At 39.0% G+C, this 24,060-nt stretch overlaps 3 protein-coding genes across 3 annotated transcripts; all 3 read left to right on the top strand.

Moving 5' to 3' along the window:
• Positions 1-1,981: 1,981 nt before the first annotated feature.
• Positions 1,982-4,760, top strand: LOC131310863 (pentatricopeptide repeat-containing protein At5g48910-like). Its single transcript, XM_058338107.1, has one exon. The coding sequence runs from the start codon at positions 2,159-2,161 to the stop codon at positions 3,797-3,799; it is 1,641 nt and encodes a 546-aa protein (XP_058194090.1). The 5' UTR covers positions 1,982-2,158; the 3' UTR covers positions 3,800-4,760.
• Positions 4,761-6,561: 1,801 nt separating this feature from the next.
• Positions 6,562-13,908, top strand: LOC131310864 (protein NEN1-like). Its single transcript, XM_058338108.1, has 6 exons — positions 6,562-7,072; positions 7,709-7,866; positions 10,575-10,621; positions 11,114-11,177; positions 11,772-12,490; positions 13,420-13,908. The coding sequence occupies exons 1-6, from the start codon at positions 6,790-6,792 to the stop codon at positions 13,652-13,654; spliced, it is 1,506 nt and encodes a 501-aa protein (XP_058194091.1). The 5' UTR covers positions 6,562-6,789; the 3' UTR covers positions 13,655-13,908.
• Positions 13,909-17,027: 3,119 nt separating this feature from the next.
• On the top strand, positions 17,028-23,918 carry LOC131310767 (two-component response regulator-like APRR1). The gene is made up of 6 exons (XM_058337963.1): positions 17,028-17,980; positions 18,959-19,120; positions 19,252-19,385; positions 19,847-20,041; positions 21,455-21,551; positions 22,365-23,918. The coding sequence occupies exons 1-6, from the start codon at positions 17,764-17,766 to the stop codon at positions 23,297-23,299; spliced, it is 1,740 nt and encodes a 579-aa protein (XP_058193946.1). The 5' UTR covers positions 17,028-17,763; the 3' UTR covers positions 23,300-23,918.
• The last annotated feature ends 142 nt before the right edge of the window (positions 23,919-24,060 follow it).

Genomic DNA, 24,060 nt, shown 5'->3' with positions numbered 1-24,060 from the left:
TCAAGACTTCTGCATAAGTCGTCTTTTATGTACCGAAAAGTCTGAGTTTTGGAGAAATTTTTCGGTGCCGAGCGGGTACTACATGGTGCCCGCTTGATGCATTCGGGTCGTTTATTTCGATTTTGGACGGTTCAAATTTGGAGAGAGAAAAAAAAGAAGGAGTGTGGGGTAAGAGGAGAGAGAGTATTTCAATTTGGGCCGTCCAATATATTTTTGGATGACTCAAATGTGCTTGCTTGGGCACCACGTCAGCCAAGTGACGTGATACCACCCGGCACTTAAAAATTTCTCAGAGTTTTGACAGTAACAAAAATACTTTTGACATTATCATTTTTTTTGGTTTATCAATTTGATTTTTGGGAAAAACAAGGAGGACGAAACAATAAACTCAACTTGTTAGCTAAATAAGTTAAATGACTTATTTTTTTATTCTTACTTCTTACTCAATTTTTTTTTTCTCATTTATTAGTTTTTTGTTGATTTTTTTTTGTGAATTTATTGTGTCATCGTTATGATAAGAGGAATCGGAAAAGTTAAAAATTATGTTTTAATTCAAAATTTTTAATAAAGATAAATAAGCCAATTTTTTGTTTTTATTTAAAAAAATATTTTTTCACCATAATTTTATTTTTCGTATTCCTCTAGTCAAGTTGAACTAATAATCTATAAAAATTTGACCCAAAATTAAAAAATGAGATTTTTTTAATAAAAATTTAAAAAAACAATTGACTTATTTAGTCAAAAAAAAACTTTATTTTATTTCTTGAAAAATAAATTTATTATTGTGGCTGATGAATATGATGGAGACCGGGGAGTAAACAAAAAGTAAGATCAACAACTTGAGACAAATTAGCTTATAAAAGAAAACAACATGGTGAATTAAAACTCCAAGGGTTGGCCTTGTGGTCGTGGTCTGGAATTAGGAGTTTGGTACCTCGATCACCTCGGGGAGGGGGAATGTTTCATTCATTTTCTCAATCGTATGGTTCAAATTCGTTATTAATTTTTATCAATAAAAAATAATAAGCATATCTGAATCATTGATTGTCGAAATGAATAACTCAGATTATGCATTACAGGGGGCGCTAACTATAGGGTCTCCGCTTCGACATCACCGCACGTGTAAGCATGTGGAACAAATGTGAGAGAAGGGCTGTAGAAAATAATATGAGGTTTGCACAAGCTAGTTCGAGACACCCTATGTTACCAAAAGGAGAAAAATGGTGAACCAAACAAGTCTTTAACTTTAGGCCAGGCCTTTGTTTGATAAGTGTGTGTGATTTCAGAATAGGAATAAATTACAAGACACCGAAATCTGAATGAAAAAATAAAAGATTGGATTGAGTATCTACACATATTTGGATTGAGTTGATTTTTCACAAGTCTACTGATTTTTTAATTTTTAATTATTGAATGGCTCAAATCATTCGTGTGAGACCCGGAGTGAGCCATATGTGCCGGTCGGTACCCTATCAGTACTCTATTGGTCGGTAGCAAGGGTAGGACTAGTCCGAAATTACCTTCGCTGAATATCTTTTTTCAGTAACGGTTGTGTAAAACATAACATACAACAAATCTCTATCCTTTTATTGCTATACTAAATGGCTAGGATTCATTCAAACTATTTTTTGGAAGAGTTTTTTTTTTTAAATCTAGACTGTCCAAACATAATTTGAAATGTCAGAATTAGGCGCACAACCAACACAACAGTTGTGCGCGTAGCATTTCTGTATTGATAACCAGGTGACTAGTTTACCTTGCGTGAATCTCGATTAATTGTGAGATCCTGAAATTGACAACCGAAAAAACCATACAGTGATTCAAAATTTGAAATAATTGACTTCGTGTGATTTAAACATGAGATCTCACAGAAGAAAAACAATTGTTACTTTCTCATGCTTCTTCGACTAAAAACCATTGGGATTCTAATTCAGCCGGGTTATAAGTGCGGTACCCGTGTTATCCACCACCACAAGAAAAAGAAACTCTGGAGTTACTACTCCACGGGTTATAAGCGTGGTACCCGTGTTATGCGCAACCTCAAGAAAAAAGAAACGCTGGAGTTACTACTCCACTATGTATCGAAATTGAAATTGATCTATGTATTACTCCAGTAGTTTTTATCCTGGAAAAAAAAAATCCACCGTTTTCTTTTCAAATGCTAGTTGAAGGAGCCCTTCCCGCCATTCCAACAACCTTCGGAGCACTCCAACACACCCTCTCCTCTCTCTTGCTCAACTGCAACACCATCAAAAGCCTCACCCAAATCCACGCCCAGATAATCACCAACGGCCTTTCCCACAAAAACTCCATTCTCGTCAAACTATTCCACCCGTACATAACGTCAGGTTCCCTCTCAAACGCCCAAAGAGTCTTCGAACAGATTGAGTACCCAAGTCCTAATCTTTGGAATCAAATCGTAAGGGGCCACGCTCGGAGCAAAACGCCGCGTAAATCGGTTGAGATGTATAACCTAATGGAAGCGGCACAAGCTGTGCCTGACGGGTTTACCTATTCGTTTGTTATTAGTGGTTGTGCGAGGGGTGGGTTGGTTAGAGAGGGGGAACAGATGCACGGGAAAGTAATCTCAAATGGGTTTTGCTCGAATGTGTTTGTTCAGACGAATTTGGTCAATTTGTATGCAGCGGGTGGGGTTGGGAGCGCATGCCGCTGGGTGTTTGATGAAATGTCTGAGAGGAATGTCGCAACTTGGAATTCGTTGATCGCGGGTTATGTAAGAAACAAGGAGATTGATAGGGCGCGTGGGGTCTTCGATGAGATGCCGGAGAGGAATGTTATCTCGTGGACCACGATGGTTGCGGGTTGTGCGCAGAATGGAAGGTGTAAGCAAGCTTTGGTTTTGTTTCGCGAGATGAAGAGAGCTAATGTGGAATTGGACCAGGTGGCATTGGTTGCAGCTCTATCAGCCTGTGCTGAATTGGGTGACCTGAAATTGGGAAGGTGGATCCACTCGTGCGTTTTTCATTTTAGAAACCAAGCAGTGCTGGTGTCATTGAATAATGCACTCATACACATGTATGCCAGCTGCGGCGTGGTTGAGGAAGCTTATAAAGTACTCCTTGAGATGCCGCGGAGAACATGTATTACTTGGACTAGTATGATCATGGCTTTTGCAAAACAAGGACGGGGAGAAGAAGCCCTCCGTGTCTTCCACTGGATGCAATGCGCTCCAGCCAGTGAAGCAAGACCCGATGAGATAACCTTCATAGGGGTCTTGTGCGCTTGTTGCCATGCTGGTTTAGTTGACAAGGGACGGAATTTTTTCCAGTGTATGAATCAAGTTTGGGGGATTGAACCAAGGATTGAGCATTATGGTTGCATAGTTGATCTATTAAGTCGTGCTGGATTTTTAGATGAAGCGTATGGGCTTGTTCAGACGATGCCCATCAAGCCAAACGATGCCATTTGGGGGGCCATTCTTGGTGGTTGTAGAATTCACAAGAATGTGGAACTTGCTTCGCGTGTTGCCAAGAATTTGGTTTTGGAACTTGACCCTGAGCGAGCTGCTGGATATCTCATGCTTTTGTCAAATGTATATGCTACTAGTAATAGGTGGCAGGATGTTTCGATTGTGAGACAGAAGATGGTTGAAATGCATACGAAAAAACCACCAGGCAGAAGTTGGGTCCAAATACATGGGGTTATTCGTGACTTTGTGGCAGATGACAGGGACCACATTCATGAATATTCTATATATGAGGTGCTTGTAGATATCTCTGCACAAGCTAAATCAGAAGGGTTTGAGCCTGACAATTTAGAGGTACTTCTGGACATTTAGGACTTAGAGCAGTTGATTGAAGTTGGTTTTTGCTTATGGCTTCATCTCAATCCTGGCGTCGAGACTAAAATTCATCTAGTGAGGATTTCTTTACTAGACCTCGTCCAATGTGAAATTTTACGCAGTGGGTCTTCACGTATGCATATCAGGGGTTTGAGTCGTCACTGTTCTGAAAGGAGAGCCAATTGCTCCCAGTGAACATGCTAAAGTTGGGTGGAAATCATTATTTGGAAGGTGGAAATTGGGGAAGGTTCTGCTATCTCTTTGTGCAGCCCAACAATTCCTCCCCCAAAGACCAAAGTCCTAACTTATTCGTTCGTAATTTCAAATTTCATGATTGGCCTGATAAACCCGCTCAATGGACAGAAATGTGGTCACGGATCAAGCATACGATATGGGTAGATTTGTACATTAAGAAGACAGTGTGCTTTCTTTATATTTTGGCAAGACCAAGAGGTTGGTCTGGTCTGGTAGATGAGGCGCTCTCCTTAATACCCATGCTTAATGCATTTTGACTTTCGAGTCTTACTGCAGCTCCTCAATAGCAAAAAAAAAGGCAAAGTTGCTCGTATTTTGATATCCTAACACCCCTTGGTGTTTGAGATGAGTTTGCAATCTTTACTCATTCAACGAGAAATCATTTGCTTGATGATATCAATGTGGTAGCAAAGGTGCAGCAGAGTTATTCAAGCACAAGCAAGGAATAATACCAAGAGTAAGTGACTCAATTTACTTCCTGGCTTGGTTTTGGTGTTTGAAATGGCTTCATGGTTGGAATTGGAATATACAGTTAGGCAACAGATGTGCAGGTTAATCTATGAACTCAAAAATTGTCGTTTTGGTTTGCTTTGCTGTTTTTATAGTAGTAGTATTTAACTCTTTAAAATGTCAATTTTTTTTTATTGGTTTTGTTCCCACGGCAGTAATGAATTTCATGGTTAGGAAGTCTGCATTATTTGTCATCTCTCATGCCGTCACGAAAGTGTTTTCCACAATTGCCCCCCTCATCGAACTTTTCCCTAATTCCCTAATTCCTGTTATGGGCAGTTAGCTTTGGGCAAAATTGTAAATATGCAATTCAACTCCTCACCCCACGTTGCTACAGCCACAACTGCCAAAATGACAACTTCCATCAAACCTCAACCTATTCCTTTCTTCTCTCTTCTTCACGAAAACAATGATACCTTTTTTTTAGCTCGGCAACAATGATACCCTCGATCCAACTCATGCAAAGAAGGGGCTTTGCTTTTTTACACAGGTTCTCTCTCTCTCTCTCTGTCTCTCTCATTTGTATACTTGTATTATGTATATACATCTTTACATACGTAAATTTATATATTTTCATAATTACCAGTATCAGTATGTAGATATTTACATAATTTCCTGTAGAGGTAGTTAAGCTTTTGAACTTTCTATGGCCATTTTCCAAAGTGACAAAAATCTCAGTCCCCGCAGAAATCCTCCAACGCCAGTAATTTAGAAACTAATATTTGCCGTTATTCCAAATTTCTCAAACCCCACAGAAAACCTCTAATGCTTAGCCAAAAAAATTTAGGAAAACTCTAATGCCAAAAAAATTTAGGAAAACTCTAAACCTCTAATGGTACAGTCTTTTTGGATATTCTTCCCGCCTGAGATTCTCAAGTACCGTAGTATGTTGCCGGGGAAGTGCAAGAGCTGTTTATTTAATGGTTATCGTACATTCAAATTTATTAAGATTCGATTTTCACACGCACTGTGTGTACCTCGACCTCTGGTGAATGTAAAAGCCCAAGAAGATCAATATAATACCCATTTCCTTTCGCGCATGTCTAATCTTGTGCGATTTGTAATTTATCTAGAAAGGCCTTGTTTGAATCGGGGATTAGGCGTATGAGATAGGAGTAAATGTGCCTAATCTCGCGTTATCTTATGTTTGGTTTTCGAAATGGTTGTCGGGATTAATAATCCTAGGATTAATTTTAACCATATATATGTAGGGTACTCTCTAATCCTAATCTACTCTATCATAGGGGACTTGGAGAAAGAGATGAATGCTTATAAGAATCGAACTCTGTCCATGTACATGATAGTATAAGGGAGACACCAACTGCATCCCACTCCACTTACGAGAGCGTGTTCCACTAACTAAAATAAGTACTTATTTTTTAAAATTAAAGGTAAAAGTGATATACTATAAGAGAATGACCTATCTCATAAAGCGAAAAATAAGTATTTATAAAAAAGAATCTTAGCGGAACGAGATGTCATGATTCTACTCCATAACTTTTCTCATAACAGTTATGGCATACGAGTCTTGGTTCTTGTTCTCTTTTTGCAGAAATCACAAAAAAACTTGTTTGGTGAAGAGGTTTTGAGACCTATTTTCCAGATAATTTTTGAAAAAGATTAGTACTTTCTTTAAGGCAAAATCACAAAATCAGTCCAATAGGTGCTTTCAGTGATCGAATTAAAATTTGTATTTTCACCGCATGTTGAAATTTCACAGAGTTTAAATATCCCTAATATTGAGAGTTGGGTCTACTGGAGAGAACTTGTCCGATGATCAATTTTATACTTTTAAAATTAGTCGAGACGCACGCTAAGCTTGTTTAGAACGTCGGATTATGAGAAGATTTGTACCGTAGTATTTTCAGAAAAGCAACTTGTACAACACGCTTTGTCGTACCGTGTCCGTTACATGGCACGTTTCTTCTTGCTTCTCTGCCACTATCAACCTCCATTTCCTCCCTCCCTAATCAACCCCTGGAAAAAAAGAATTCATGTCCTTTTCTTCTTCACCATGTACCCCACAAACCGTCCGATGAAAGCAATCCCAGTCATTCACCACGCCACGACGGACACCAGTCAAATCTACCTCTATCCCTTCATATAATACCTCTGGAACAGATATATACTTGCATACACAAATCCAATTGGATTTTGATTTAACCCAATTACTCTCTCTTTCTCTCTCATCCAAATCTCTCTCTCTCTAGTGCTATACTACTATGGTGGTTTTGGGTGGTGACAGGTCGGAGATAGCGTTCTTCGACGTCGAGACCACGGTGCCGACCCGACCCGGCCAGGGCTACGCGATCCTCGAATTCGGAGCCATACTGGTCTGCCCCAAGAAGCTCGTTGAGCTCGAGAGCTACTCGACCCTGGTCCGGCCAGCTGACCTATCCCTCATTACCTCCCTCTCTGTTCGATGCAACGGCATCACCAAGGCCGACGTCGTTCCAGCCCCCACTTTCTCCGAAATCGCCGATAGGGTCTACGACATTCTCCAGGGTATGCCTCCTTCCTTCTCTTTTTATGGATATATTTATATTATATGTAGTATATGTTTTTGAGTTTTCTGGGGTTTGAGATTAGGTTCTGATTGAGTATATGTATATGTTTGTTTTTTGGGTTTTCGTGATTTAAGTTTTGACTGGGTATTTGGGTGGAGATTTTATGTACTGGGAGTACGTTTTTGGGTTTTCTGGGTTTTTGTGATTGGGGTTTTGGTTGGGTGTTTGGGGTGGAGTTTTTATGTACAAATAGAAGTATAAGTTTTTAGTTTTCTGGGATTTTGAGATTAGGTTTTGATTGGGTACATTTTGGTGGTGTTTATATGTATACTTACTTAGTCATGTATGTATGTGGTTTTGGTGGTTTTCTGGGTACTGGGATTTGAGTTTTGAATATTTTGATTGGGTCTTTTGTGTGGTGTTTATATGTGTATATGTTTTTTGGATTTTGACACCCGTTCTGGGTGGAGTTTTCATGTACATAAAGGGGTATATGTTTCTGGGATTTTGAGATTAGATTGGGTGGTGTTTTTTTTTTTTTTTTTTGTATACTTATCATGTTCGTTTTGGATTTCTGGGTATTTACGATTTTTGGGTTTGATTGGGTGTTTTCTGTTTTGTGTGGTGTTTATAGGGAGGATATGGGCGGGCCATAATATACTGAGGTTTGATTGTACTCGCATTCGGGAGGCCTTTGCGGAGATTAATCGGCCGCCACCGGAGCCGAAGGGGACAATAGATTCATTGGCTGTATTGACGCAGAGGTTTGGGAGGAGAGCTGGTGACATGAAGGTATATTTCTCTATCCGAACTGTCATTAGTTCGTTTTTATGGTGAGGTCATTATTAGTGTTGAAACTATGCAAAACATTGACGTAAGATACAGAAATGGTAACTAACTTGACAAATGTTATATGTCACCGCTTAGTGTATGGTTTTGATTTGCTTCCTATGTGTATACGATTAGGTGAATCATATTTTGCCGCATGGGGTGAAATAAAATGGGGATAAAAAGCGGTGATTTGTAACAGGCCTCAAATTATATTGACGAGTGTAATTGGCAATTGGTTGTGTGTGAATTAGGTGATCAGGTGATGTGAATTTGCCAATGGAACAATTCAGGAGATTGTACAGGCACACGGGTGTCTTGTTTTCTTCAATTGATAATGTTAGCACTATTATTGCCTTGACTTAAGTGTTTTCACGTTTATAATTTCGTGGAAGTTGGGTTTTGCATTTTTCGGTTGCTGAAGCCTGAAAGTGGGGCATTGCTCAGTATTCTAAATCTTTGAGTTTCTATTATTTTTTCTGATTTCTAAATCGTGTTCTCGTCATCTATCTTTGAGCATACGTTTCTAAGTTCAATTGCCATGCAGCTCTCATTTGGATTTAGAATATATTGTCATACCAATTCTCTGATCGGTCTGTAGTTTCCCATTCTAGACGTTTCCATCATAGAATGTGACCCAACAATCTTCTACTAACCAAGGACTGAACCAAGACTTCTTTATTGAGGTGCAAGATGACCGACAGGTTTTCAATGTTTAATATGTACTAAAATTCAACAGGAAATTAACAAAAACATAACTAATAGAAAGCTGAAAGAGCTAAATTTTTGATATATCATATATCAACTAAGCTGCATCAATATGGAATTCAGCTGTTTTAAAAATTCCCGCAAATCATTTTTGATCAAGTGTGTACTGAATTTTGCAGTAACTTCCTTCTGTACATAGGCAAATTAAGATTTATAAGAAACTTGCTGCTCATGTTGTTGCGAAGTCTAGTTTCCACAATATTCACGGCTTAACATACTTGTTATGTAGTTCCAGTAGACTGTACTGTAAGTGTACGCACAAGTACCACCATTCTATAGAGTATTATAGACTCAGGAAGAACGACAATCTCCTGCTCCTAACAATTACCAACCATTGACATTGTCCAGGAATGCTTGACAACGTTTTTGAACTTGGGGATGTTGAACAACATTATGCTCCTAATAGTTAAGTTTCACTGTTTCACTCAGCTGATCTGTGAAGTGTTATAGACTGAATTATACCAATCCCAATGGTCAAATATCGTCAATTTTGTAATCTCCATGTGGCCGCATACTTTTTTCTTTTTGCTAATGTCAAGGGGGTCAGATCAATGGCACCTGACCTCATACATACATACATTACAGACATACATATAACTGTATATAGTGGTACGCTTTCTTTATCACACCCGCAAGAAAAAGTAATTTTACAGTTTAATTAAGTTCCAATCGGATAACCCCTTGGGACAAAAGAGGAAAACGACCCCATGTAACTGCTTGAGAAGTTATCAAATGGGGTTTGCCCTCTCCTCTTCTACGGCTTTCTACTAGTTTTTGCACACACATAGCGTGTCCATGGACATGAGTGCGTGCACACAATCTATTCACCATCTATTCTCGTGAATAGATCGTTCGCGAATCTGGACCATTCAAAACACAATCCAACGGCTGAGATCATGGTCCACATTTTACACAAAATCTGGGATCCCGGACTGGATCCGCGTGTATGTTTACATATATATATGCATATAGGCGGACAATGACAAACTACATAAGATATCTCATCTTTTCCAAGAAGGGTTTTAGAAAGCCATCTGCAAAATATTTTTCAGTTAATCTGTTCAATGAATTTAAGGAAGAACCTAAATTATGTTTCACGTGGTCTGTGAAAGCTAGGGTGGGAGCTTATTTTTTTGGAATTTTTCTGAAGGACGGAAGGATGGTTGGCTAGTGACATGGTGAGCATGTCTTCAATCTTTAGTGTATTGGGAGTTCCTGCACCCATTTTGGGATACATATATCTCATTCTGAACCTGTTATAATCTTCTCCAGTCTCTGTTACATTGCTGGACCAAGGGCTGATTCTAGGCTCAATTGAGGGATTCTATTGTTCTAGTCAATGTTGTTTCCTTTTTTCTTTCTATTATGTTTTCTTAAATGTTATTGTCCATAGCTAGTCCTGTAGTCCATGAGTCAGTGTTTATGGCTTCTTGGATTTGTGCTGATATGCTGGGTTATGCCGATGGGTAATTGGTGCGGACACCAGGTTCACACTTGTCTATAGCCGTTGGCGTGGGAGGATGGCCCATCCAGTTTCTTTATGGGTAGATGATTGTGGGGCCATATGATTTATCATTATGATATTTATGTCATTTGCAATTTAGTATCCTTCTCATTTATTTGTTTCTAGATAGGTTTTTTCTTCTTAGTTTGTGTTTTATCTTTTGGTAGGGGATGTTATCACATTGGGCCTATATATATTATATATGGCTCCTGCAGGTTGTTTATGGATTATTATTGAATGAATAAAAGTTTTGGTTTCTCTTGAATTAGGGTGGATTCTAATTCTACCCCCCTAGGTGTGGATTCCTAGGGGTTGCGCATCAGTTCTACATCAGTAATGTTATTTGCATTTGTTTGGTTAAGACTTTTGAATTCTGATTCAACCATACTCTTGTATACAGATGGCCACACTTGCAGCTTACTTTGGGCTTGGGCAGCAAACTCATCGGTAATTATGAAATATGCATTCTCGCCTCAAATATAAATTTGACCATCTTTTCCCCCCCTTGGAAATGACTACATTCTTTAGAATTTGTCTAATTTAAAGCCCTCATCTGCTCACATTTGATTTTGAGTTTATTTTATTTTATATATATATATATATATATATATATATTATTTTTTATTTTTTGTGAATGGAAAATATGTAAAGGGTTGAGTTCTTCTTTAAGCATCCTTGGTGTTCACTCAAAATCTGTACTTCTATCGGAATGTCTAAGTGTCCAACGGCTGTGCCTATATGATGCCACGTGTGCTAGCCCCAGAGGTGTCTAGCTCTAACATGCATGCATGAACTTTTAGAACGACCAATGACATGAACACAATCGATGGTCCAAATAATGTTTGCTTTGAGGAATGTGAGCCTGTGAGAAATGGTAGTCTCTTACTGTTGTCAACTAATTATTAACGTCTGACGTTTCTACTATGTGATGATTCTCAGGAGTTTAGATGACGTTCGGATGAATCTCGAAGTTCTCAAGTACTGTGCAACAGTTCTATTCTTGGTAAACATTTACCTATTCAAGTTTCGATCTCCTTTTTGATGAAGGAAGCATGATCACACTCTTAGCCTGCATTCAATTTTACATGCTTTATCGCAGAAATAGACATAGTTTGTCACACCTACTAAAATATGATGTCTGATCCCCTTGTTCATAGAAGGACTGCTGGCTATGTTTGTTAGGTAACTTAGATGATTAGATCATATAACTACAAGATTGGATCCAGAGGAAGATGCAAGTAGGGGCTTGTGGGGATGGGCCCTTATGGAATTTTTTAGAATTATCCCGATGCCTCCATAAAATCATGATGTGCCCACTCTCCTTTTATGCAAATGCACTCCTTCCTTTCTGTTTATTGCAACATAAAGTTACAAACATAGCCAAGCAGTTACACTCCTTCCTTTAGTAATGTGTGAAATTCATTACCCTGTTTCGTTATGAGACAAGAATTCAGCATTGTCATTTATATGTGCCCCTGCTATAGTAAATTCCTGAATCTGCCACTGATTGGGTCACCATTTGTCACTTCCTGGTTATGGTTGAGAGTTTTGCAAAGTTGGTTCATGGAACTGGACTAAAAATCTGCTTAACATGCAGGAATCAAACATACAAACGGAAAACAGTTGGGTTTCTCCAAATACTACTACAAGAAGTAGGAGTAATGGGTCAGCTTCTCGGGACGGGATGATCATGAGCTCAACAGATTCATCCTCACCAAGTATCAACATTGAAAACCACCATATATCATCTCCCACAAATCAAAACAGAGAGGGAACCCTTCATGTACTATCTCTAATGACTCCCAACACAGGGGAAGAGGCTCGTCCAGACCCTTTTAACATGGGCCAACTTAGTGTTGAAGTGGAGATACAAACTCTTCAATCAGACAACATGGATGAAGAATCCAGTTTGAAGTCTCCAGAGTCTTCAGTAAATGCAGCAGTTGAATCTGAGGGCTCCAATGGGTATACAGCCTTCTTAGAGCCTGATGGAGTTCATGTACCTTCGATTAGTGTGTCACTTGCCCCATTTTATCGTGGAATTCAAAGAATACAAGTAATGCACAGAGATGTTTTGCTGCAGCTGTCCTGTACTCACTTGAAAGTGCGCTTTGGAGTAAGTACGAAGTTTGTCGATTATGCTGGGCGTCCTCGGTTGAGTTTTGTTGTGGACGGAACTCCAAATCTTTGCCGGGTTTTGGATGCATGTGATGGTCTTGCGCAGAGGTTGTCTGTAGATTCTGGTAGCAGCTCTGAGTGGAGGCCTGTAGTCACCAGAAAGGGTGGCTTCATGAACTCGCGTACTGTGAGATTGAAGTAACTCTCTCTCTCTCTCTCTCTCTCTCTCTCTCTCTCGCGCGCGCGCACAAATATATATTTGGACTAACCAGTGGCGTAGCTAGGATTTTGGTTCAGTGACGTCATTCAACAAGTCATCGTGTCATTCTTTAGTGCTTCCAATGTACTCAAATTAATCAACTTTCCTTTAAAACCAGGTAATCTCGTAGATTTGCAACAGCGCAAGCGAAAGTAACTTGTCAAGTTACTGCAAACTTATTAAGTTTTGGTTTCTCAGGTTGACCCCCCCCCCCCCCCCCCCGTTTAGGTTTTCTCTAAAATTTCACTGGTGTCATGATTGATAGAAGCTGCGCCAAATGTCTGTACTATGTGTCCCTAAGTATTTCAGATTCCCGTGGGTTCACACGGGATCATGTGAACCCACCCAAATGACTGTAGCTACACCCTTAAGTTAATCTAACTGGCTCAGAATTCAGAATAACATGCTAAGTGCAATTTTGTAACTTTTGGTTTATCATATCCGATAGGAGGTTCAAATGTCAAGTAGCAGATTGTTTCGCCATATCAACTTGTTTAAAACATAGTAAGCGACTTTATTTCAGTAGAATTATTCTGTATGCTTCAGAAAGTGGAAGGGAGAAATGGGGGACTTGACAAAGACTAGAGTGGTTTTGTTTGAATGTTGATATCATGCTTTTTTGATATCCAAAAAACGAAGTACACGTTTCATGCTTTATCTTGTTTCTGCGAAGATTGGAAAATTATTGGTTAAAATTGAAATCTTCGGGTAATTTCAAGACGGAAATGGAGTTATGATTGAAATCCTGTTAATCCTGTCTAACGTGCAATTTTTATTCACAACAAATGAGGTACCAGTGGCCAGTTTAAACTGTCTCAGATGTTCTGTTGTTACTGAAATCTGACCTTCGATTTTGCCATTTCTGCAGCATACCTACCATAGCAGATGGGGGTGTTTCCAGATGGCTCACAGATATATACAAGAAAGAAGGTTCCGCCACCCCACAGCGGCTAGTGGTTAGTAGATATGACGTTGCTGAACTCGATGCCTTGTTCACTCCAGGAACCTTTGTGGATGCGTGTTTCTCATTGGACGCGTATGACTATCAGCAGAGTGCTGGTATTCGACTAGTGGCGAAAAAGTTGATTATACATTCTAACTGACACACGCGTACTTCTCCTTGGAGAATTAGCGAAAAAGTTGATTATACCTCTAACAGATAGGTTGTTTCTCATACGAATTTGTAATAAATTGATTAATTAGAAGATTGTATGTCATGGTTGTAAGGTTTAAACAGAATAGGGATGGATACTGAAAATGATGTCATGTAGTTGAAGCTACCATTTGTTTTATTCATGTCAATGGCCTTCGATGTAGGATGGATTAATTTGAGATGAAGGAACCTGTTTCTACCCTATGGTTTCTCTTATTAAATTTGTTTTTTTGTGCCAATATTGTATAGTTAGTGGAGGTTAGTGGAATGTTAATCAATGGGGAATTCAGAGATTATCCATAGTCTTGAAAATCTGAAATCTCAAACCCGCCTTTCGTGGGGCTCGAACACTGACCTCCACGGAGGGGATGAGAACGCACCCACTAGTGTTAGCCGGTAGTTCTTGGTTTTCTCTTAATTGCTTTTGTGATTGTGGGTACTCTCCATCTCCACAACATGATGGACAAAAGTCAATGCTGTATGGAGTTTGCTGAGTGATGTGACTTGTGAGCATTTAGCAATAATCTTTTTCCTTTATTAAAAGAAAGCACTAAACCATATGTTTAATCTTCCCGAACAGCTATATGCACTTGAACATAAGCTTTAAACGAAAAGTTTTTATAAAAGTGGTCCCTACAAAGAAAGTACCTTGGGTGAAAAAAAAATTCTATATGTGGGGTGATAATTTCTAAAATTTCAAGTTATCAGATCACTTTTTAGGTTGTGTGAATGCAATTAAACGGTAACTATACACATACAATATTGTCTCTTCTTTTGACCTCGTGACGGGTGTGGCTGCGCTAGCTTCTCCAAGGTTTGGGTTGCGCAGTCGAATCCATTTAGTGACTTGACCGTAGGCCCGTTAACAAAAAATAAAAATAAAAATCTGAAATTTTCTCTTACTTTGTGTGTGTTCAGTTGCCTAAAAAACTTGTGATACCAACATTCCCAGCAAGTGAATTGAGGGCCACTTAGAAATGGTACAAGGGAGCTTGCTTGTGTGTCAAAGGGTTAGAGGACCTAGAGAGGCTGAAAGTGTCAAAGCAATGCCATACCACCCACCTTACATACAAAATAAAATAAAATAAAAATTCAAAACAATACTTTCATAATGATCAATTGGCCGACCAAACATAATTTATCAATGGGTAAGAACACGTGGAGTACTTTGTGAAAAAAGCCTTAAATATAAATAAACATAACATATCCTGTTCAGAAATCAGAAAATATAGCTTATTGACTTCAACTTGTAATGAACTTGCACCCAAGGGGCCAAATGTGCTTTTCTAACAAACGAATCCATAACCATGTTGCCAGACAAACCCAATATGTTCATGCAGAGTTTGATTTTTTGGACTAATTTCCAAGCGATTGAGAGTTATATGAAGATAATACTGCATAATCTACTATAACGATCTGTGCCGAAAGGTTAATCCTAGATTATACAGTAGCTGCTCGCAAATCATTTTTATACCATTCAAAGGGACTAGTTTTTTTCTCAAATATATGGGCTCCCACATCTACCACTGGGAATGTAAATTTCGAAGTGTCATTTCATAATAAACAATTAATCCGATAGCCTGTTAAGTTATTTAGTATAAGTTGCTACTAACTATTACTCCCAATTAATCTGAATTTGTCATCTCATACCTAATTATGATATCTTCATCCTTCCACTAATCAAACATGAGTTGCAACGCATTTTATTGTTACGCTGAGCCTAACCAAACTAATCTCAAACAATCACTCTATCCGTTCCATAATTTTTGTCTTGCTTGAAATTTAGTGTTTTTTTAAAAGCCGAAAAAAATTACACCGTCTAAAAGTTCCCAATTAGGCTTTTTGAAATGTGTAAAGCAAGTTTTAAAACCATTCAAAAAAATACATTTTTCTGAGTTCCAAAATGATACAGAATTTCGAACAGGACAAACCCTAGGCCTAGGTGATAGAAGGGAATATTTTTTTTTCTTTTTCAGCACTCTCTCTCTCTCTCTCTCCATCTCAACGAGATAAATGTATTTTTTTTAAAAATATCTTTGACCAAAAGTTCTAAAAAATGCTTCAATAAAGATGAAATAAACCCCCTAAAAAAAATGATTTTTGACCTTATTTGGTAGTACAGATCTGTGTTATGTTTTCACTTATCCGTGAAACTAAATTATCTGAGAAGTGACTTTGCTACTCCCATTTTTTTTTCTAACGGCACTCTTTTTGTTTCACAAAACAAATCAAATGATAGAGACACAAAGAGAGGTACCGTTAAACAAAATAAGAGTGACAAAATCACTTTCCAATTATTTTGACCAAAACTTCAAACAAGAAAAAGAAAAGCGCGCGTACACAGACACACACAAAAACATGAACAAACCAATTAAAGAACCATGAATACAAAATGGTCCTTAATTAAGGCTCTGTTTGGAACCTATGGAAAGGAAAGGAAAAAAAAAAAAAATCCTTTTCAAGAATTTCAAGTATAGTGAGTAGTAAATTTTTCCTCCAATTTTTCTCTCATTTTCCTTCTCTTTTATTTTCCTTTATTTTCATTTCCTTTCCCTAGGTTCCAAACCGAGCCTAAAGCATTACAATCTAACTCCTGGTGATTAGGAAAGGATACATATTCTACGATTAGCTATTGATTTTGCCATATAAACAGACGTCACAAATCGATTGGATTGGTTTTCGTTTTCGTTTAGGGAGTCGCCCATCCTTCTTGACAAGTGGTTCAACATCCATGTGATTGGGCCCACTCTCTTTAACCAATAATCACCCTTGCATAATTCGCGCCCGCATGCATGTGCTGCAGCGTGAGCGTGATCGTAACTTCAAAACACATCCTAGACATCTTCAACTTTTGCTTCAAGTCTCGAGAACTCAAATATTTTTTGGAAGGCTAGCGTGGTAATTTGAGACCCACATGCTATTTTTGATAATCTTTATACATTTGACAATTGATGCCAACTTCGAAGAAAATTGGTTGTCTTTAAAATTCATTTGGAGGTAAGGTTGCATAGAGCTGTGATGTCAATTTTGATAAGTGGAGCTCCACGTAGAAGATGCTCCATCTTTTTCCAAGCCGGTAATTTCCTACAGCGAAAATTAAGAACACAAGCACAGTGCGGTTATCGATGGCGGGTGTGTGCTATTTTGAAGGATTACGGGACTAAAAAAAAGCCCATGATACGCATCCTTCCAACTTGACGTGTCCACGTGTAGTTCCGGATTCCGATCTCCGTCCTCTCGAGATCTTTCTCCAAAGATCTTCCCCCCGTGACGTGGCCAATTTCCTATCCCTCATTAAATATCTCCTCACGCGCCCCCGGACCGCACTTTTTCCCCGCACTTTTTCCTTTTCCTTTCCCACTGTCCACGTCCCCATTCCCGCTACCCTACGCCCCTGCGCGCACTGCGCCACCCAAAACCCAATCCCGGCCCCCCGCCTCTTTATTTTCAACGGCCCAGATCACCGGCCCCTTCCCGCGCACGTTAGCCGCCACCACCGCCACGTTTTCGCCAGACTAGAAAAGGCTTAATCCAAGGACGACACGGATCAGACCAGAAGAAGAAAGAATTTCCGTTTTCTTCGGCCCCCTCTGGTCGGGAGAAGGAGAAGACGTGTGCTAACGTGCGCTGGGGGTGATCCGAATCCGGCTGTTGATTTTTTTCCCGTTTTTAGTTCTTGCCTCCGGATCAAAAAAAGAAGAAGAAGAAGTTCTTGCCTCGATTGGTTGTGATTTCTTTTCTGAAACTTTCTACTTTTGGGGTAAAGATATCTTGCGCTGCCGGTGCGCATGGTATTATCAAGCGCAACTTCACTTCTGCTGTCTTCTTGGCTGTTGAAAAATTAGGTTTTTTGAAATCTGTGTATGGATATTTGTGTATTTGACTGAAATCTGTATTCAGAACCCTATTTTCCTCACCTCTCTCTCTCTCTCTCTCTCTCTCCTATGGAGGTTATCTAGTATTCTATGAAACTAAGCCTGTAGTCAAAGGCGGTGGTGTATTTTTGAGGGGGTTTTGGGGAACTGTTGTGAGGTTTTTTGTTATTGGTTTTAATTTGAGATGATGGAGAGGGATGGGATTGTACCCGGAAAAGATGGCGGATTTAGCGGCGGGGCCGCCGCCGGTGGTGGTGATGGTGGTGGTGGTAGGGGTGGGTTTGGTGGTAAGAACGGCGACGCGTTTATCGATCGCAGCAAGGTGAGGATTTTACTTTGCGACAACAACCCGAAGAGCTCGGAGGAGGTTTTCACGCTCTTGTGCAAGTGCTCCTATCAAGGTATTGGATTTTGAACTAATTGGTTATTTTTATGATAATTGTTTCGTTGCGTACGATTCTGTTGTGATAGTTCTGGAATTGTTGTAGAAATATGGCGTTCGATTCGGAATTGTGATGTCGAATTATTGGTGTGTGCGATTCTAGTGGGTATAGTAAGTGTTGTAACTTCTATAGTAGATGTTGATTAAGTTACTTGAAAAAGGTGTATGGGAGAGGTTTCTTGGATTACCTGTCTTGATTCCACTTGTTTTTTTGTACTTGATTGCTAGACCCAGCATGTAGAGAGAATATACCTGCTTGTTGTTCTTGACTTCTTGGGAAGCTATTCTTTTAGTTGGAAAAGCTGTTACTACCTGAGTACCTGTTTGTTTGTTCGAATTGGACAATTACTGTGGAACAAGATTGATCCAGTTTCATGCTTCACTAGATGGTCTATATTACCAACATGATAACGTTTTCTGTATTTTCTTAGCCTCGTAAGCTATTGTATTTGCTGTGTGAAATCATCTTCTTTAGAAAGGCTAGGATATGGACTCATGCTTGAATGCTTTGTCGAGAAATGACTTATTTTGAACTGAGCAATATGGCTAGGGCTTTCATTGTGGGACTGTTAAGTTTCTTTTGAAAAAAATTCTACATTGTAAGGACCTGTTGTGTTCTAAAAGTTCTAATTTAGAAAGTACATCCTGCACTTCCGTAGACATCTTGATTTGGAGTCTCTAATGGAATCATCTTATTTGCAATCAGGCTTTACATTTACTAATTGACATGTGCAGTTTAGTGCCTTAGTATTTTCAATCCGTGCCTGTTCATCTTAATCTAAAAGTTTTTATCGTCGCCTTCATTTTCTTGTATTGTGATATTTTAGTTCACTGAGAAATAGACCTCCTGTAATTAGCTGATTTTTACTGAATTGACATTTATTTTAAGGTAATCTACAGTTTGTTATGCTATTTACTGGCTACTGGTGTTTTGCAGTAACTTTAGTGAGGTCAGCCAGACAGGTGATAGATGCACTGAATGCTGAGGGGCGTGAGATAGACATCATTTTGTCTGAAGTTGACCTTCCTATGGCCAAAGGCTTGAAGATGTTGAAATACATTATGAGGGATAAAGAGTTGCAACGCGTTCCTGTTATCAGTAAGTATCAACATTGGTTACTCTGCGGTTCAAAAAAAAAAAACATTGGTTACTCTGCTATTTTCTATATGTGATGACTTTCGTTTGCATTGGTAGATTTTAATGAATATGCAATTTTTTCGTTTCCTAAGTGATGTCAGCGCAGGATGAGGTTTCTGTTGTTGTCAAATGTTTGAGACTTGGAGCAGCTGACTATCTCGTGAAGCCTTTACGCACGAACGAACTGTTAAATTTATGGACTCACATGTGGAGGAGAAGGAGAATGGTACATACTACATAATGCTTTTTATTGTTTCATTGTTGCTTGAAAGCATCCTTGATCCTTATTCCACTTTTGGCAAAATTGTGAATGAACTCGAGTCATTTATTTTGAAAGCACGTGAGATATCATGAATGAAAATGCAAATTGATAGGTGAATACTTTGATCTTCGTTTCAAATGGAAGGATCCTTTTGCAAGTGCTGCTTCTCTGTCTTTCATTTTCTGTCATCAAGGATTGTATGGTATCAACTGTCTGTAATTTCAAAAAGCTACCCTGTAATATTACACTCTGACACTACCTCATGAGAATGTTTTTACTGTTACTTCGTGATCATGTTGTTACTTGTGTCAATTTTAGTTGTATACCCCTATACTGGATTGCTTTCTTACCGTGTTTTCAACAAATGTTCTTTCAAAATCTCTCTTAAGGAAATATTCTTATGATCATTATTCTTTTGTGGGCAGCTTGGATTGGCAGACAAGAACATGTTAAACTATGACTTTGATCAGGTGCCATCAGACCCTAGTGATGCTAATACGAACAGCACTACTCTGTTCTCAGATGACACTGATGAAAGGTCCCGGAAGAGCACAAATCCAGATATATGCGTTGCAACCCGCCAGGAAGATGAGGTCAATGTGATACAGAGTCAAATTACGGTAATTATAATACAAAAAACCCTTCATACTGGTGACTAGATTCTTCTGAATGCCATGCGGCCCATGATTAATTATGTGAATCATCGTTTTGATTGTGAGACATTAAAGTGAACTTAGTCTGTCTCTTCTACCAGCATTCTCCTCCTTTTGACATACTGGCTTCTGCTAACAAAGGTGAAATAGTAAGGAAGGCTTATGGATAAGGACTAATGCATGGAAAAGTATACATGGATAAGTTGGTGTACATCATTTAACAATTGGAACCTACGGTCTAGTAAATTTTTTATCCAAATAAAAATAGTAGAGTTTCACTACAGAGGAGAAAAAAGGGAACTCCATTCTAATTTCTTCTCTGGCTGTGGAATTGCTTAATTCATAGAAAAATTATCGTACTGCCAGTGTTGAACACCTTACCTTGTGACATGACATGTGGCATTTGGGGTTACTATGTCACCAATCACAATAACTGAACTTCTTAGTTCTCTAGTGTCGCCTAGAATCTGAGAATTCTTCTTTTCCTTTTTCAAGGATGACGAATTAAGAGAATTTCATTTACGTGTCAAATATTTACAGCACCTAAACTGGTCAAGGTGGAAGTTTTAGAGGTTTGTAACCTGAATTTAAGTTTTGAAATCTAAGATATGCATGCTATGCGCTGTATTTGCAGGATAGAAGGAGTAACTTCATGTTGGTTGAGAGTCCTGAAGTTTCTTTGTTTTATTGCTTTAAGCGGCTTGTTATATATCTTGCTTCCAGCTTTCAGATTCTTTTGTATATACTTCTCTTTATCATTCAGTTCAGATTTAGTGAAGCTGTTTATTTCACTCCTCATCATTTTCCCAACAATGGAAGTCTATGAGATCTGATTTGTAAATGAGTCAAACGACTATGACAGCTCATGGTGTGGATGAGTAAAAAGTAACTAAGATTCTCAATTGTTGGATGCTCTGGAAGATCATACAGTATATGAAAACACTACAACGTAGCTCTCTTTAATAGATGATCTGGTGGCTGCTGCTGCAGCTCATATTCCAGACGAGCCAGGAAAGAAAGCTTGTAGGCAAGCTAGTAGTGACTAGAAATTTACCTCAGCTATTTGGAGTGCAACTTGGTGGAGAGTTATTGGATATCTGCTGTTTGTTCTTAATACGTCAAAGTGGATTTTATTCTATTTAGTATTATATGATTAAATAACGTTCGACACTACAGTAGATTAAGTATAAGACTTGCAGAGTTGAACAAACCAGCTATATGCTATGGGTGCTGTTTCCATCTGTGAACTGCTTCAAGGCTAGTGTTATTATGTAGCTGTTGTATTTCCTGAAGCAAGTATATAATTTGTGATTGAATTGCCCAACCTAAGCCCTTTTATGTTGTTATGTATTTGTTCTCTTTGTGTATATACATTTCCAGTGTAATGCTGCTACTGCTGCTGCTCCCTTAGAGCCTCCACCTAAGGATTCACTTGATTATCGGCCTGATGTGCCTGGAATTAGTGACCACCAAACAGGTGAGCACTCCTCACACTTCTGCATCAGCTTCTTTGCATGTGGTGTGTTGTGCATGTCCAACAATAATGGAATGATGGTTGTCAATCTCTTAATATTAGCGTTCCAGAAATTGTAATCGTGATTTTATGAGTATTTGAACTGGTTAGATTACAATTCTATAAGGAACATCTTCAATTTCATAGTATCTTCCTATTTGGTGTGCTCCATTTTCTTGGATTATTTGCATTGGAAGCAAAGTGAATTGGTTTTTCACTGCTGTATTTTGCATAAGCACCAGAATCTTGTGGAATATGCATGGCTGAGTTTCTGAATATCCCAGTTGCATCCTATATATTCACCTTGAAAGTTTATGAAATTTGTAAAAACTGCTGGTGCTGGGAGTTGGCCTTTTCACCTCCTGCATGGATAAAGCAAAATTACTTGCCTAATTGGTATGTGGTGCACTGGTGGCATATTTGATATTGGTGGAGGAGATGTTTCAGGTTGCTTACTAAATTACATTAAATTTGGGTGAAACTGAACTTCATGTTGGCAGTGACTCCTTCTGAATTAGCATAGTGTCAATTTTCTGTTGTTCTTTTAATGTTATTTGCATGCGCAACGTATGCTTTTGTTTAAAAAGCAGATTATTACAGAGCAAACAACCCCTGCCACAGCAAATTGTGTATCCATACGTCATGTCTAGCCGCTTCCTACTTGCTTCATATCCAATTTCACATTAGGAATCTCGGACTTGATACATGGGTGCATCTTACACCTTTTTTCATCATTGCCTGCAATAGAGCTTATAGAAAATTGTGTTACTTTTTCAGGACAATTTGCATCAGGTCCAAAGAAGAGTGAACTGAGAATAGGCGAGTCTTCCGCCTTCTTCACTTATGTTAAATTAAGCATGCCCAAAAGCTATACTCAAGAGGTGGCCCCAGATAGTGAAAAAGTTACTTGGGACTCCAGAATAACAGATAGCAAACTTTACCCATGGGTTGGACAAGTGTGCAATGATACTCGAGGTTGTGAAAACGAAGAGGCACACGAGACCCAACCCCAAGGAGATGACTTTCCAAGCAGTAGCAGTATTCCTGATTCTCTTTCTATGGAGAGGTCCTCGACTCCTCCAGTATTCACAGAATTTCAACAGCAAAGAGACTCCAAAATGGAAGAGTTCTCTCAGGTCCAGATGCATCCGGGCAATGACTCTCATCAAAGAGATGTCTCAGGTTTTCATCCTCATCCTTATCCGTATTTTGTACCAGGCGTAATGAATCAAGTTATGATGTCACCGGCACAACTTTACCAAAATAACCTCCAAGATTTGCCAAACCATGCCACAACTGCTATGCTTCCTCAATATGGCCATATGCCCCAGTGCCCTCCTCATATGGCACCATTCCCATATTACCCATACGGCGTGTGCATGCAACCGGGTCAAATGCCCACTACCCACCCATGGCCACCATCATATGGAAGTTCATCTGTCGCGGAAGTAAAAGTAGGTAAAGTTGATAGGAGAGAGGTGGCCTTAATGAAGTTTAGGCAGAAGAGGAAAGAACGTTGTTTCGACAAGAAGATTAGGTATGTTAACAGAAAACGGCTAGCCGAAAGAAGGCCTCGTGTACGTGGTCAGTTTGTGAGGAAGAAAAATGGGATAAATGTGGATCTTAATGGACAACCTACTTCGGGTGATTTTGACGACAATGAAGAAGAGGAGTATGAGGAAGAGCCTGAGGATGATGCTTCAATATGCTAATTATGAACACTATTGAGATTTTCCCTTCCCAGTGGTAAAGCTATTGTTGACTCCCCCTGTGCTGTAAAAGTACTCCACATTCTGCTAGCGAAGCCGTAGTTTTCTGGTGATCTTGATTTGAGAGAATACTTTCCATTTGATCTTTGAACCGCACTGTGTTCTGTGGGATTGGAAGCGTCTGCATCATGCGATTTCCAAATTACAATCAGTCAACTCACTTCATCGAGTACAAAGATGGCACAAACTCACTTCACGTGATACCCAGTGGAATTTTGGAGCCATGGAATGACGATTCTGATCTGCAGATGTGGATTACCAGCCGGGTTATGCTGAATTTTCGAAATGCTCTTCCCAGAGAAGGCATGCTATTTTGTATCTGTGGTTTCAAAAGTCAAGAGGATGATACCGGAGGGAAAACTATCATGCCTGAATAACAATTCCTTCGAGTACATGAGATTTCCAGTTCTGTAATATTAGATTATGAGTACATTTTGATTTACCTCTTAATCTAGTGAACAAATTTGCCCTTTCTTTTCTTTTTAACATAGGAACACTAAGCAAATTTGTAATTGAGATAAAACATTTCAAGGGATTAATCCTACCTTCCGCTTGAACCCTAGTGACTTCACTGGTACAACTTTTTTTAAAACTAACCCAATGTAAAGTTTTTCCTATGATACGGTAAATACTCTATCATCTTATTGAAATATTAAAGATTTATTATGGCTTGGGTGGGTTTTTGTAAACATTTTATTTTTTCA

This window comes from Rhododendron vialii, chromosome 12a, assembly GCF_030253575.1.
Source record: "Rhododendron vialii isolate Sample 1 chromosome 12a, ASM3025357v1".
Lineage (NCBI taxonomy): Eukaryota > Viridiplantae > Streptophyta > Magnoliopsida > Ericales > Ericaceae > Rhododendron > Rhododendron vialii.
The sequence above is the reverse complement of the archived record's forward strand: the minus strand, read 5'-3'. Positions and strand labels throughout refer to the sequence as shown.